The sequence below is a fragment of the Mytilus edulis genome, chromosome 11 (assembly GCF_963676685.1).
Source record: "Mytilus edulis chromosome 11, xbMytEdul2.2, whole genome shotgun sequence".
Lineage (NCBI taxonomy): Eukaryota > Metazoa > Mollusca > Bivalvia > Mytilida > Mytilidae > Mytilus > Mytilus edulis.
The window spans coordinates 24,119,369-24,131,594 of record NC_092354.1 but is presented as its reverse complement, the minus strand read 5'-3'; the positions used below and the strand labels follow the sequence as shown (position 1 = coordinate 24,131,594).

Here is a 12,226-nt window from a genome sequence, read left to right as displayed (position 1 = left end):
TTTAAAGTGAGTCAACATGATGAACAAATTGTGAAAAAAAAAGTCTTTAAAAGGCAATAAAGGGGTCAATTGACAATTTTGGTCAAATTGACTTATTTGTAAATCTCATTTTGCTTAACATTTTTGCCATTAACAGTTAATCTGTATCTATAATAATATTCAAGATAATAACCAAAAACTGCCAATTTTCTTTAAAATCACCAATTCAGGGGCATTATACCTGAAAAACCAGTTACCCAATTCGGCTGAAAATTTCAGGACAGATAGACCTTGACCTAATACATACTTTAACTTCTTGTTTTATTTGCTCTAAATGCTGGAGTTTTTGAGATATAAGCCAACAACTGCATTTTACCCTGTGTTCTATTTTTAGCCATGACGGCCATGTTTTTTGACGAAATAGAAAATAAAACAAACTTTATTTTATACACCCTTCAGATCATTCAGTTGAAGTTTGGTTGAATTTGGTTGAGTAGTTTTAGAGATGAAGATTTTTTAAAGTTAAAAAGTTGTGAAAAATTGTCATTAAAGGACAATAACCCCTTAAGGGGTCAATTGACAATTTTGGCCATATTAACTTATTTGTAGATCTTACTATGCTGATCATTTTTGCTACCCCAAGAATTCTTTCCATCTTTAGATAATGTATTCGAATATTACACAACTTATACACTACATGTAATTAGTTATGTGGTTGTGCATGGTAAATGGACAGGAAGTCACAGGACATTAAGTCAACAATTTGATAGGTCAAAAAGTCATAAATACATTTTTACATTCGTTTAAATATATTTTGATATACTTTTGTTTTAATACTTATATTAGATTTTAGTTAGGGAAAGTAACAAGCCCGTTTTGACATTTTGTTTTCATGACAACTATTTGATCGTTATTGATAGTTATTGAATAAATTTTAACTACAAAGTTGCTTCAATGTAAAACCTGAAGAAAACATACAAACAAAATGTATTAAAATAAGTGTTTTCTTGCTTAAAGTAAAATAATTTCAAAACTGAATTGTGACTGTGTCCTATGACTTTTTGTCCTGCGACTTTCTGTCCTATATTCGTTGTGCACATATACATTGATAATTTATGTGAAGGACTTTGCATTACCTTTTATGTTCAAATATTTTAACAATTGTTATTCATCTGATGACGACATTATTATAAATCTATGTAGAATATTTGCTTAAAATTATGATTGATTGATTGTTGGTTGCTTAACGTTCAGTGACAAATATTTCTTGCATATTCAGGACAGGAACAAGTTCACAATAAATACAATAGGTAGGTTGGTACGATAGAGGCCATCTGGGATGATGGTCGGGGAAATGTGGACTGCCACTGGAAAATGAGGGTATCTTAGATAGGGACAGAAATTTTGCCTTGCAACAGGCCACCTACGGACCCCTCAGAAGAGTTGTTGCAAGGGTTCTTATGTGCACAGAAAGTGGCACTCTCTTTAAACGAGGCATCGGATTTAACGTCCCCCTTCTAACCGGACGTGACTGCGAACTTGATACATTCCGCACAGCAAAACGGACGCCCCACTTCGGCAAGCGTTTTACTGCCGGTCGGGAGAAGACCAAGTGACCATATTTATATACCCCAGTCACCCTGGGGGGGGGGGGGGGGGATAGTACACAAAGAACTTATTCAAACACCAAAGTACATAATTGATTGTTTTGCAGTAATTTTGGGAGATTTGAAAGAGTCTGTCCGCGGGTATGTCACGGCATTCTTTTCAGGGGCAAATACCTCTTGTGATGCTCATGAATATTTATGAGTAACGTAATACATATATTCATATTAAAGTTTAGAAAATATGTCATTATACTTGGAAAATCAAGATTTATTTAATTTTAATCATGCAAAAAATATATTTCTTGTATTTGATCATCTTTGATATTATTTTGGATAAATTATGTTGACAAAATTGGTTCACTGTGTGTGTGACTTTTTGCTCAGAGACTTTCTGTCCTACATCTTCAGTCATTCAGTGTGAGCCAAGACCATTATGTGTGGAAAGCTGTAAAAGAGGGGCTACTGTAAAGACAGTATTGCACATTCATTTCTAGATCACACGCGTATACGGACAGAATATAATCAAACACAAATATAAATTATACAACTTTTAACAGTAAATGATTAAAAATCAATCAATCCAGTGTTACATTTCACTTCATTTAGAAACCACATAAGAACATCACTTCATACTATTAACGACAAATTTGTTTTCAATTATCTATGTGACGTGAAAAAAATTGGTGACTTAATGTCCAGTGTGATCATGAGGTAGTTGGCCACAGACCACAATTAATTCCTCTATCAGTTCTTTATAACCTTTAGCATCATTAAAAAAAATGCACTTTTATCATATTTGATGTGTGTATAGTCCTAGTCCAAATATATACCTTGTAAACAATATATTTTCTTATTTGATTTTCTTATCTAAAAAAACTATATTGCACTCAAACAATTTATGGATGGATAGGAGTAGAACATGATAATAAAAACTAAATATTCAGGACTAGAGTATGATGATCAGATTGGAATATTGACCGTTACTTCGTACTGGTCTGACATACAGAGCTTAATTTTTATATGCATAAGGTAACCGTCCGATAGCAGATGGTTAAGAGACAATTAAAGAAATCTTTTGATGTATAGTTATCTTAATAGTTTTTAGTGTAGGAGTTTACATTAAAAGATATGACTTCAGCGAAGCTCAAAGCGGAAAATCATACTGTAATGCCAAAATTGCACACAAGCGAGGGAAAATCAGACAGTGCGTTTCAAATGGAAAAAAATGTAGTTTGTGCTTCAGATATAAACTCTGCAATAGATGACTATGGTGGGGTTTCTGGATGGCAAGCAGCTCATGTGGAAATCACAAATACTTTGGATGATCATAGAGCAACTGGTCTTATTAAAGGAATCTCCAATATAGAGTTTCAGGAAAATATGCAAATAACTATGTGGAAAGCATATGGTATTGGCCAAGGGAGAAATATATCTGTTCAGGGACAAATGAATAGTCAAGATGAAAAGTTGGTACAATTTACTAAACATAATAATAATTTGCATAGCAGTTGTTCCAAATAAATAGGGGTCATCTGATATTGCAAACAATAAGTTAATACAATGCACATGAAAAACAGATTGTCAATAGGCTTGATAAGTTAAACCATGTGCCAAAAAACATTAATATTGTTTTGGGTTTTTTTGGCTGAAAAAATGTCGAAAAAAAAAACTTTTTTGGTTTCGTTGCTATGGAAAAGGTTACCATGCTGACTAAGGAAATTTAAAATAGTTTATGTACTCTTATAAATTACATAGTGAATATGGAAATGTGAAATGATAAGATATTAAGACATATTTTTAATTTGAGTATGTAGTAAATGCATGTTTTGTATGGTTCTGTTTCCACCAACTTGATTAATGGATCATTTTATGGTTGTCTATCAACGGAAACGCTGTATGTTTCACACTCATTTGAATTTAGTTTTATGAAGTCATTGATTGATTAATTGTTGGTTGCTTAACGTCCAGTGGCAAATATTTCATGCATATTCAGGACGAGAACAAGTTCACAATAATACTATAGGTAGGTTGATACAATAGATACAATTCACACAAAGATCAGGAGGCCGAGTGATATACTCCATGAAATTTAAACTGCAAATATTTGTAAATCTTTTTACAAAACTACTAGCCCAAAGCTTTACACGAGTGCATTGTATTTTAACTTTACAAACCTCTTAAAAATGAGGAATACCCACGCATCTACATCGTTGTCCGCCTTCTGTGATGCAGTAACAGATGGTGGTTATGACATAGGTTTTGGAATCGTTCGACTTAAGTCTGTTCGAAATTTCCTCAGATGCTTTTACGTTGTTGTCAATCTTTTAGTTGCAGCGTGATTGTCATGTCGAAGAGATTTCAATGCTGAGGTACCACTGTTGACGTGTTAAGTAGTACACAAGAAGCAAGAGTGATTACAATAATACTGAACTCCGAGGAAAATGCAAAATAGAGAGTGTAGCTTTTAATCCGTGGCCAATCTGTTAATGCATATTTAGTCACAGGTCCAGACCTCACACATGGGCTTGCTGGAGTCCTATGTCGGTTTAGAACACACCCTATTGCAATTACGTGCGACGTTGAAAAAGAATCTCCAGGTCACATGCAAGTTTTGACGTCGTTTTAACATGTCATTTTTTTGGAATTCCCCGGTCTATACATACTCAGAGGTCATGACTCATATGTTATTGTGGCCGAAAATCGTCGACAGCATAGAAAACAAAAAATAAATGGGTGGCCGAAGTTGTCCTTCTGATTGTGTTGTCTTAGGTTATTATCGGCCACAAAATCATAAATTACTGCATTATTGACAATACAAGTTAATTATTTGCATTATTTTGCCTTTTTATATAAATTTAGTTGGATGGTAGTAAAAAGTCTATTTGCCCTATATTTCGACGCATTGTGAAATACAGGTCACGTGTAAAATAATCTATATTTATAGACATGGATGATAAAAATGAATGTAGATTTAAGAAAAAAACTAGTGCAAATATCATTGATGATTAAAGCTATTTTCATCAAGTTTGTCTTGTGTAAAAGGCAAGATTGTTCACGGCAGAAAAGGGGGTTGCCAACCCCCGGGTTCACACGTCGAACTAAAATGAGGTTTAGACATTTTTTATCATGAGTTTGATTGATCCTAATTTTATATCGCATTCATAAAGGACCCCCCAAAAAAAAAATTAAAAAAAAAATGAACATGCAGAATAAATATATCTTTGGATGCTGACTTCAACTACCATTTATAGTAAAATAAACACGTTCGGATTTTTTTGCCTGGAACTATTGGGTTTACTATCTATAGGTCTGCTTCGTTGTTGTTCGAATATTTTTTTGTATGTAAACAGCTTCATCATGTACAATTGTATATGTAAGTATCAAGTTTAACTTTTCATATTCTGTCAATTATGAACCTTACACTCATATAACAATATTAGGGCCCCATCAATATTACCATATACTTGAGAATTGTTATTTGAACTAAGTACATAGAGTTTATGAGTTAGAACAATTCTAGTTTCCTCAGTAGTCAGAATAAATAATATTTATGTAGGGTTGCATGTCCTACTCCGGTGGACTGAAATCTTGTCATTAACATGTACATAAAACTTCATCTCAGTATGCCACTCTAGTATAAATAGATAAAGGAAGATGTGATATTAGTGCCAACGAGACAACTTTCCCTCAAGACGGAGCCTTGGTTTGCATCGAAATGAAATGGTATCATATCGAATTTGTCATGATACGATATATATATGTATGCATGAAATACTTGCCACTGTATACATTATACAAACTCATCTATTAATTCTCACAAAACTTGTTAGTAAGTTCGTGATATGTATATAATAACATTATCAGACTTCAAAGTACAGATAAAGTTCAAAACAATCAATAGTTTTAAAAATCAAATTCAACTTCAAGTTTCATTTGGTTGAAGCCCAAAATTTATTTTCATTACTACCACTACCACACCGATAAAAAATAGCCGCCATAACATATAAAACATGGCTGAATTGGTGTTTAACACCAACAATCAATCAATCATAAATCAATCAGTATTAGTAATTGTCCTTTTTCTTTCTTTCAGTATGTCAAAAGAAAAAAAGAAATACAAACAAAATTATAATGACACCACTTTAGAAATAGTTGTCCAGTTAGTTAAAGATGGTGGAATATCTATGAGAAAGGCTGCTTTGGCATATGGTATCCCCAGATCAACAATACAAGACAAGGTAAATGGGAGGACTGAAATTGCAGCACGATCTTGACCTAAGCCTGTACTATCAACCACAGAAGAGGCCAGAATTGTTGAATGGTGCTTAGAAATGGCAAAAATCGGGTACCTAAGAACCAGATTTGAATTATTACACATAGTAAAGAAAATTTTGGACGACGATGGCAGACAGACAAAGTTCCGAGACAATCTTCCTGGCAAAGACTGGTATTATAGTTTTAAGTCACGTCATCCAGAAATATCAGAGAGAACACCCAATGATCTTGGAAAGGAAAGGGCCATGGTTTCACCTTTTAAGATTAAAAAATGGTTTGAAGATTTTACAAAGTATATGACGGAAGAGGTAGAGGGTGGAATGGATATACTAAAAGACCCATCAAGATTATATAATGCTGATGAAAGCGGTTTCCCGTTATGTCCTAAGACGAGCAAAGTGTTAACGATGAGAGGATCGAAACAGGTTTATAATTTTTTCAGCTCAGACAAAACCCAAATCACTGTGCTAGCATGCACTAGTGCAACAGCCCATTACATACCGCCCATGATTGTATATCCAGGAGTAAGATTCAAATACAACCCACTTGAGGGTTTTGAAGATGCCATACTTGGCAGAAGCATTAATGGTTGGATGGATTCTGATCTTTTTCTTACTTGGCTTCGTGAGACTTTCCTACCACACATTAAAGCAAGAAAGGTTTCCCTTCCAGTAGTGTTATTTGTAGATGGCCACTCTACACACATCAGTTTGGAGGCCAATGAATTTAGTCGAAGAGAAAACTTTGTAATGTATTGCTTGCAGCAACACGCAAGCCATATCATTCAGCCTCTAGATTTATGTTTGTTTTCTTCCCTTAAATATAATTGGAGGAAATCTGTCAGAACTTAACAGATGGATAATCCAAGAGAAACGGTTACAAAAGCGGTTTTTGCAAAGGTATTTAAATCAGCATGGGACATATCAGATAACGTAGAAAATGCTGTGAAAGGATTTAAAGAGGCAGGGCTTTTCCCTTACAAACCTTCAGCTGTAATAAAAAATCCAAAACTAGGACCAAGCTGTTTATTTCCAGAGATCAAGCACGATCCATTACCAGTCACATCCACAGCTACTGCTACCGTTGATGACGATGCTTCAATTGTTAGTACTGTGCTTCCATCCACAGTTATTGCTAGCGATGATGACAACGCTTCCATTGTTAGTACTGTGCTTACATCCAGAGTTACTGTTACCGTTGATGACAACACTTCCAGTGCTACCGTTGATGACAACGCTACAATTTTAAGTACTGTGTATCCATACACAGTTACTTCTGTTGTTGATGACAACGCTTCCATTGTTACAGAAAGTACTGTCCTTCCTACATGTCATATTGAGAACATCCCGACTGCACGACCAATTACTGAAGTTGCAAATGTGTCCAATGCCGAGATAGAAGCAGTAGACGCAGAGATCCCAGCTTTGATTTCACATACTCAATCAATATCTGAAGCTTCTGTTTCTAGAGACTCCTTTGCTAAATTCCTACAATTGCCAAAAGCAAAAGAGACGTCTGCAAGAAGAAAAACATATGTTCCATTGCCTAAAGCGTTGTCTGGTCTGCAGATGAACAAAATCCTGACAGAAAGGAAAGGAAAAAAAAAGAGCATGAGGAACGGGAAAAGAAAAGGAGAAAGGAAGAAAGAGAAGAAAGGAAGCGACAAAAGGAAATAAAAAGTTCGAAGCCAAAACAGGGGAAAAAAAACGAAAAAATAAAGCTACTAACAATGGGGAAAATAAATCTTGCTATAAATGTGAGAGTGAAATAGAAGTAATGGTGTTATCAATCAAATGTGATAACTGTGAACGTCTCTTCCACAGAGCGTGCGCTAATTTGTCGCAGTGTGGAGTTTTAGAAGGAGAATCTGACCCAGATTACTTTGAGTGTGAATTCTGTTAACTGACTGATCTGACTGATTATTGTTGAATTATCTATTTAGATAAATAAATTATTTAATGTTTTAATAAATCTCTTCTATAATAACTTACTAACTAACTACTCCGTGACTTCTGTTATTCTTGCTCCCTTTAGTTTGATAAACTCACTAAATATTATTCCTAGACATTGCACTAGATCTCCTTATTGTTATATGCATTACATTAACATGAACAATTGTAATTATAAATCAATACAAAATGAATTGCTCGACTTTCATTTATACATCCTTTGGCAAAATACAAGTTCTAAAATGACACAATATATATTTATTTACATAAAAATAAAATTGAGTATACGACTCTTAACAGGTATAAAAATGTACAGCTGTGTCATGATTTGTGAAATCTGTGCTGAACACATAGGCATTGATGATGTTTGAGTAATTCCATCTGTGAAGCTCAGCAATAGTTCGTCAGTTTGTGATGTACAGTTATAAATCCTTTCTGCAGGCTGAATGACTTTTTAGGAAAACCAATTTCACAAATCAAACCTTTCCTCTTGATTTCTCTTACAATATCCATCCAGTTTAGTTCTTTTGGTTTAACGGGAAACCGTCCAGATTTTAAATTTTGCAAACTTGCTAATGTGTTAAAGTGGTGAATTCCTGTTGATTTAAATCCCGCTACTATGATAACTCTTGTAAAGGCATTCTCATATGCCTGTCTTCTTGATTAGGGGGCTGATTCCTTGTTGAATGTTGAAGGGGTCACCGGTACACAAGTACAAATATTCCTTCATTAAAGGACCAAACATTAATAGAAGGAATATAACAGGCTGACAATGCAGCTGTACAGGAAAACAAAACAATAAGGAAGTTAAATCTTCTCTTATAGTAAGGAAGGATGTAGAAGTTGGTAAAATAATAAGAAAGCCGACAAAACTAATCATAATGTCAACAAAGAAGAGACCTTTTCATGGTCTTTCATCTACAGAAACATATAAATTGAGTTCGAAAGATTTAAGACATGTGATACCAAGAGCCCCTAGAAAAGTTGGTAATTGCGGTAAAGGAGTAAAGATTGGAACGCAGACATCTGCTTTAACAACTGTTAGAAGAACAGTTACCACCAAAACAACATATGAGGAAAACGGAAGAAATGTTGAAATAATTGAAGGTCTTAGAACAGGTCCTTTAATAAGCGACAATTACAGTAGTCATAAACACTTTTTTGAAGCAAGGCATGTTTAACGGCTAAAGTAATTTTGGAAAATGAATAAATATATCAAAACATGTCTTAATTATATTTTATAAATATGTATGTGTCCGGTTGGATTATTTCATACCGGTTATTTTGTTATATCAGCATTTCCTGTGGCAGTAAAAGTTATTGGATCCTTGTATCATCATTGGATCATTTTTTTTCTATCAACAATCAGGTTTCTATTTGGGAAGTTTTTATACGCTCCTTTTTGGGCAGCCTGGAATGAACATTGTAAATTGTAATAATATAACAAACAAAATAGGGATTTGTCAATATACTCAGAAATGAATTTCTTTTGGCGGCCATATTGATCATTTCTAGCATTGTACCAACATTGTGCAACAATAGTGTATACACTATCTTGTAAAAATTTGTTTAATATATTTGATTTTTTCAGAATGACATAAAGCTTGAGGATTGAAGAAGTTCATAAAAAAGAACGTCAATAATAGTTATCATAGGAAAACTTCACTCTACAAATCATAAGTTCATATAGTTGTTGAAGTAATTGTTATTCTTCAGGATATAGACCCTGTGCTTCTCTGTATTTTAAATTTAATTATACAATTATACTTTTCACCGATTTACTGTCTTGTTTTTTTGTTTTTAGTTAGTAAGAAGTTTACTCTCGTTAGTTCACTTGTTTATGACAGTTATGACAGTTCTTGTCAATTCGTTTTTGATGCGTTTTGTTATTTGATTTTGCCATGTGATTATGGACTTTCCGAATTTATTTTCCTCTGAGTTCAGTATTTTTGTGATTTTACTTTTTACACCAATTCCACCTACCCTAAATTCTGAATCGTAAATTACATGTATGTGATATTTAATAGCATATTGTTTATTTTGTAGATAGTTTTGAATATTATTTTTAATTTTTTTTTAAATTTTTTTTTAGGGATGAAGAAGAAATATTTTTTGATATTTAATATCACATGTACTTTGTAACAAATGTATTTTTGTACTAAATTTCAACTGTTAAGAATTGAATATGGATATTTTTTTAATATTATAATGGAAGGATTAATAAAATATTTTAAGCTAGTATTGTTAAAGCAAGAAAAAGACATACTAAAATACATGAATTTATTAATTTTTACAGAAAAATTAAGACTATTCCAGCTGAATTAATTTATTTTGATATTGTTGAAGAAATTAACTTTAATTTAATTTTAAATGATAATAGTTTGATTATTAACTTGAAACAGCCACAAATTGTAGATATTTGGAATCTAATTAATAGAAATGAGTCTTTGTTTTTGGATAATTTAGATGTATTTCCAAAGTTATTAACATTTAATGGTAGTAAATGTCTATTGTGTAATAATACATTAAAATTTAGAAATCTTTCTACTCCTAATAATGCTATTAGTACGGTGACCAAGTAAGGAAAAGTCGCTTATTTAAGGAGTTTAATCGTCATTCGGACTATATGGCTATAAATCACAGTATTGGTAGTTCAAAGGTTACGCTTCACATTTTGACTTGTTGTCAAAAAATCGTATGGTGCAATTTTTGTAAAATTGGCTTTGAAGTTCGTTCCCTTACTTTAAAGAAAAAAATACTTTCAAAAAAATTTAGGCCTACATTCTAAAAGAACATTCGTGATATGCTTTATTATATACATTGTTGTAAAACCTTATTTTAACAATTTCAAACAAAGTCAAGCAAAATAAATCTGTTATTGAAGAGTTTTTGTAAAAATTGAACACACCGAATATTTTGCATTTAATAGAGTACGTTTCAATTCATTTTCGTCATTCATTTTTACGCAAAATGTAAAATAATCAACATTTATATGATATGTCAAACCTTTATTAAACAACAATTTCAAAATCATTTATCTCAGAAGCATTATTTCGACTTGTGCATTGAAACAAAATATACACTACAATAGAAGATACAGGTTACAAGTTTTTCTCTAGAAATTTGACTTGTACAAAAATATTGAACCGGACCGATACTATTATTTTAATCTATAAATGATATTTCGTATAACAACGATTATTCGTTGCCAAAATTTGTTCAATTCGATCTTTTTTGTTAGTTCATAGTCCTATTACGTGTTGGTTATCGTATCTTTTTATGTATTTTTAAAAGATTTCTTATTTTCGTATGTTTATTTGATATGTTTTTTTTTTCTTTTTGATATATTTTAAAAAGTAAGAACCAAGTCTGAATTTGGACATAAACTTATCTGGAAAATGATTGAATTATAAAGTCCTTTACGATTAGGTCCAAGTAGTTAAAAAAAGCAACACATGCGTTTTAATTTTGAAAAGTGTATCGTCTGCCAGAGAAGAAGTACTGAATCACTTCCTTTACTGTACAGAGTAAACGTTTCTTCTTAAGTTCTGTTGAAAGACTTAATGATGGAATCTGCTAGCAATGTGTTAAAGAGTATGGGTCGTTTGATGAAATTCCTGATTTGGTGATCCGATTCGATTTTAATGTCTCTTGTGCACTCTCTCTACCTTCCTTTGTCCCATCACTCACAACTTACACCAGTCTGAAAGGTGGTATGGCATTGCTTAAATGTATTGATGATAACAGAAAAGTAAAAAAAATGGTGACCTTGCAGCTGACTATTATAAAAATATGGCACACTGATTTTCTCTAGCGCTCACAGTAGCAGACATTCTTTTACCGCTACGACATGAAAACTCAATAAAGTTGTCTGCTCCAAAGTAAAGCCGCACAAAGATTTCAGCTTCCACCAAAGTGTATCATATTATTGAAGGGAGAAGGATTCCTCTCCCTAATTTCTTTGGTAGTTTTTCTTCTTCAAAACTATGACAAATCCCCTAAAATTCCACCTTATAGTGAGCTTTACTTAGCCGGAACGGTTGTAAATCCGAAATTGTCGAAGTTATTTTAGACAATAGTGTTAATAACTGTCGTAACTTGGTAAGCACTCAACAAGGGCCAATACTCGTATAATAACTAATGCCTTATACATGGACATGAAGTTAACAGAAAAGAACCAGGAAAGAGCGACAGAATAATCATACGGACCTCTGATACGGATGTGATTGTTCTGTGTGTTCACTACTACAAACAGATGAGACATGTATGCGAGTTGTAGGTGTAGATGGGGAACATTAGCCGTGTAAAGAATAGTTGAAGAATTTTACCCCTTCACCAACTATGTGCTTGCTTTTCCCAAAAAAATTATAAACTGACTCCTACTGTACACACTCTTACCGGATGCGACACAATTTC

At 33.0% G+C, this 12,226-nt stretch overlaps 1 protein-coding gene across 1 annotated transcript; it reads left to right on the top strand.

The window, feature by feature from the left end:
* Window positions 1–5,917: 5,917 nt before the first annotated feature.
* On the top strand, window positions 5,918–6,712 carry LOC139494099 (uncharacterized). Its single transcript, XM_071282274.1, has one exon. The coding sequence runs from the start codon at window positions 5,918–5,920 to the stop codon at window positions 6,710–6,712; it is 795 nt and encodes a 264-aa protein (XP_071138375.1).
* Window positions 6,713–12,226: the final 5,514 nt, after the last annotated feature.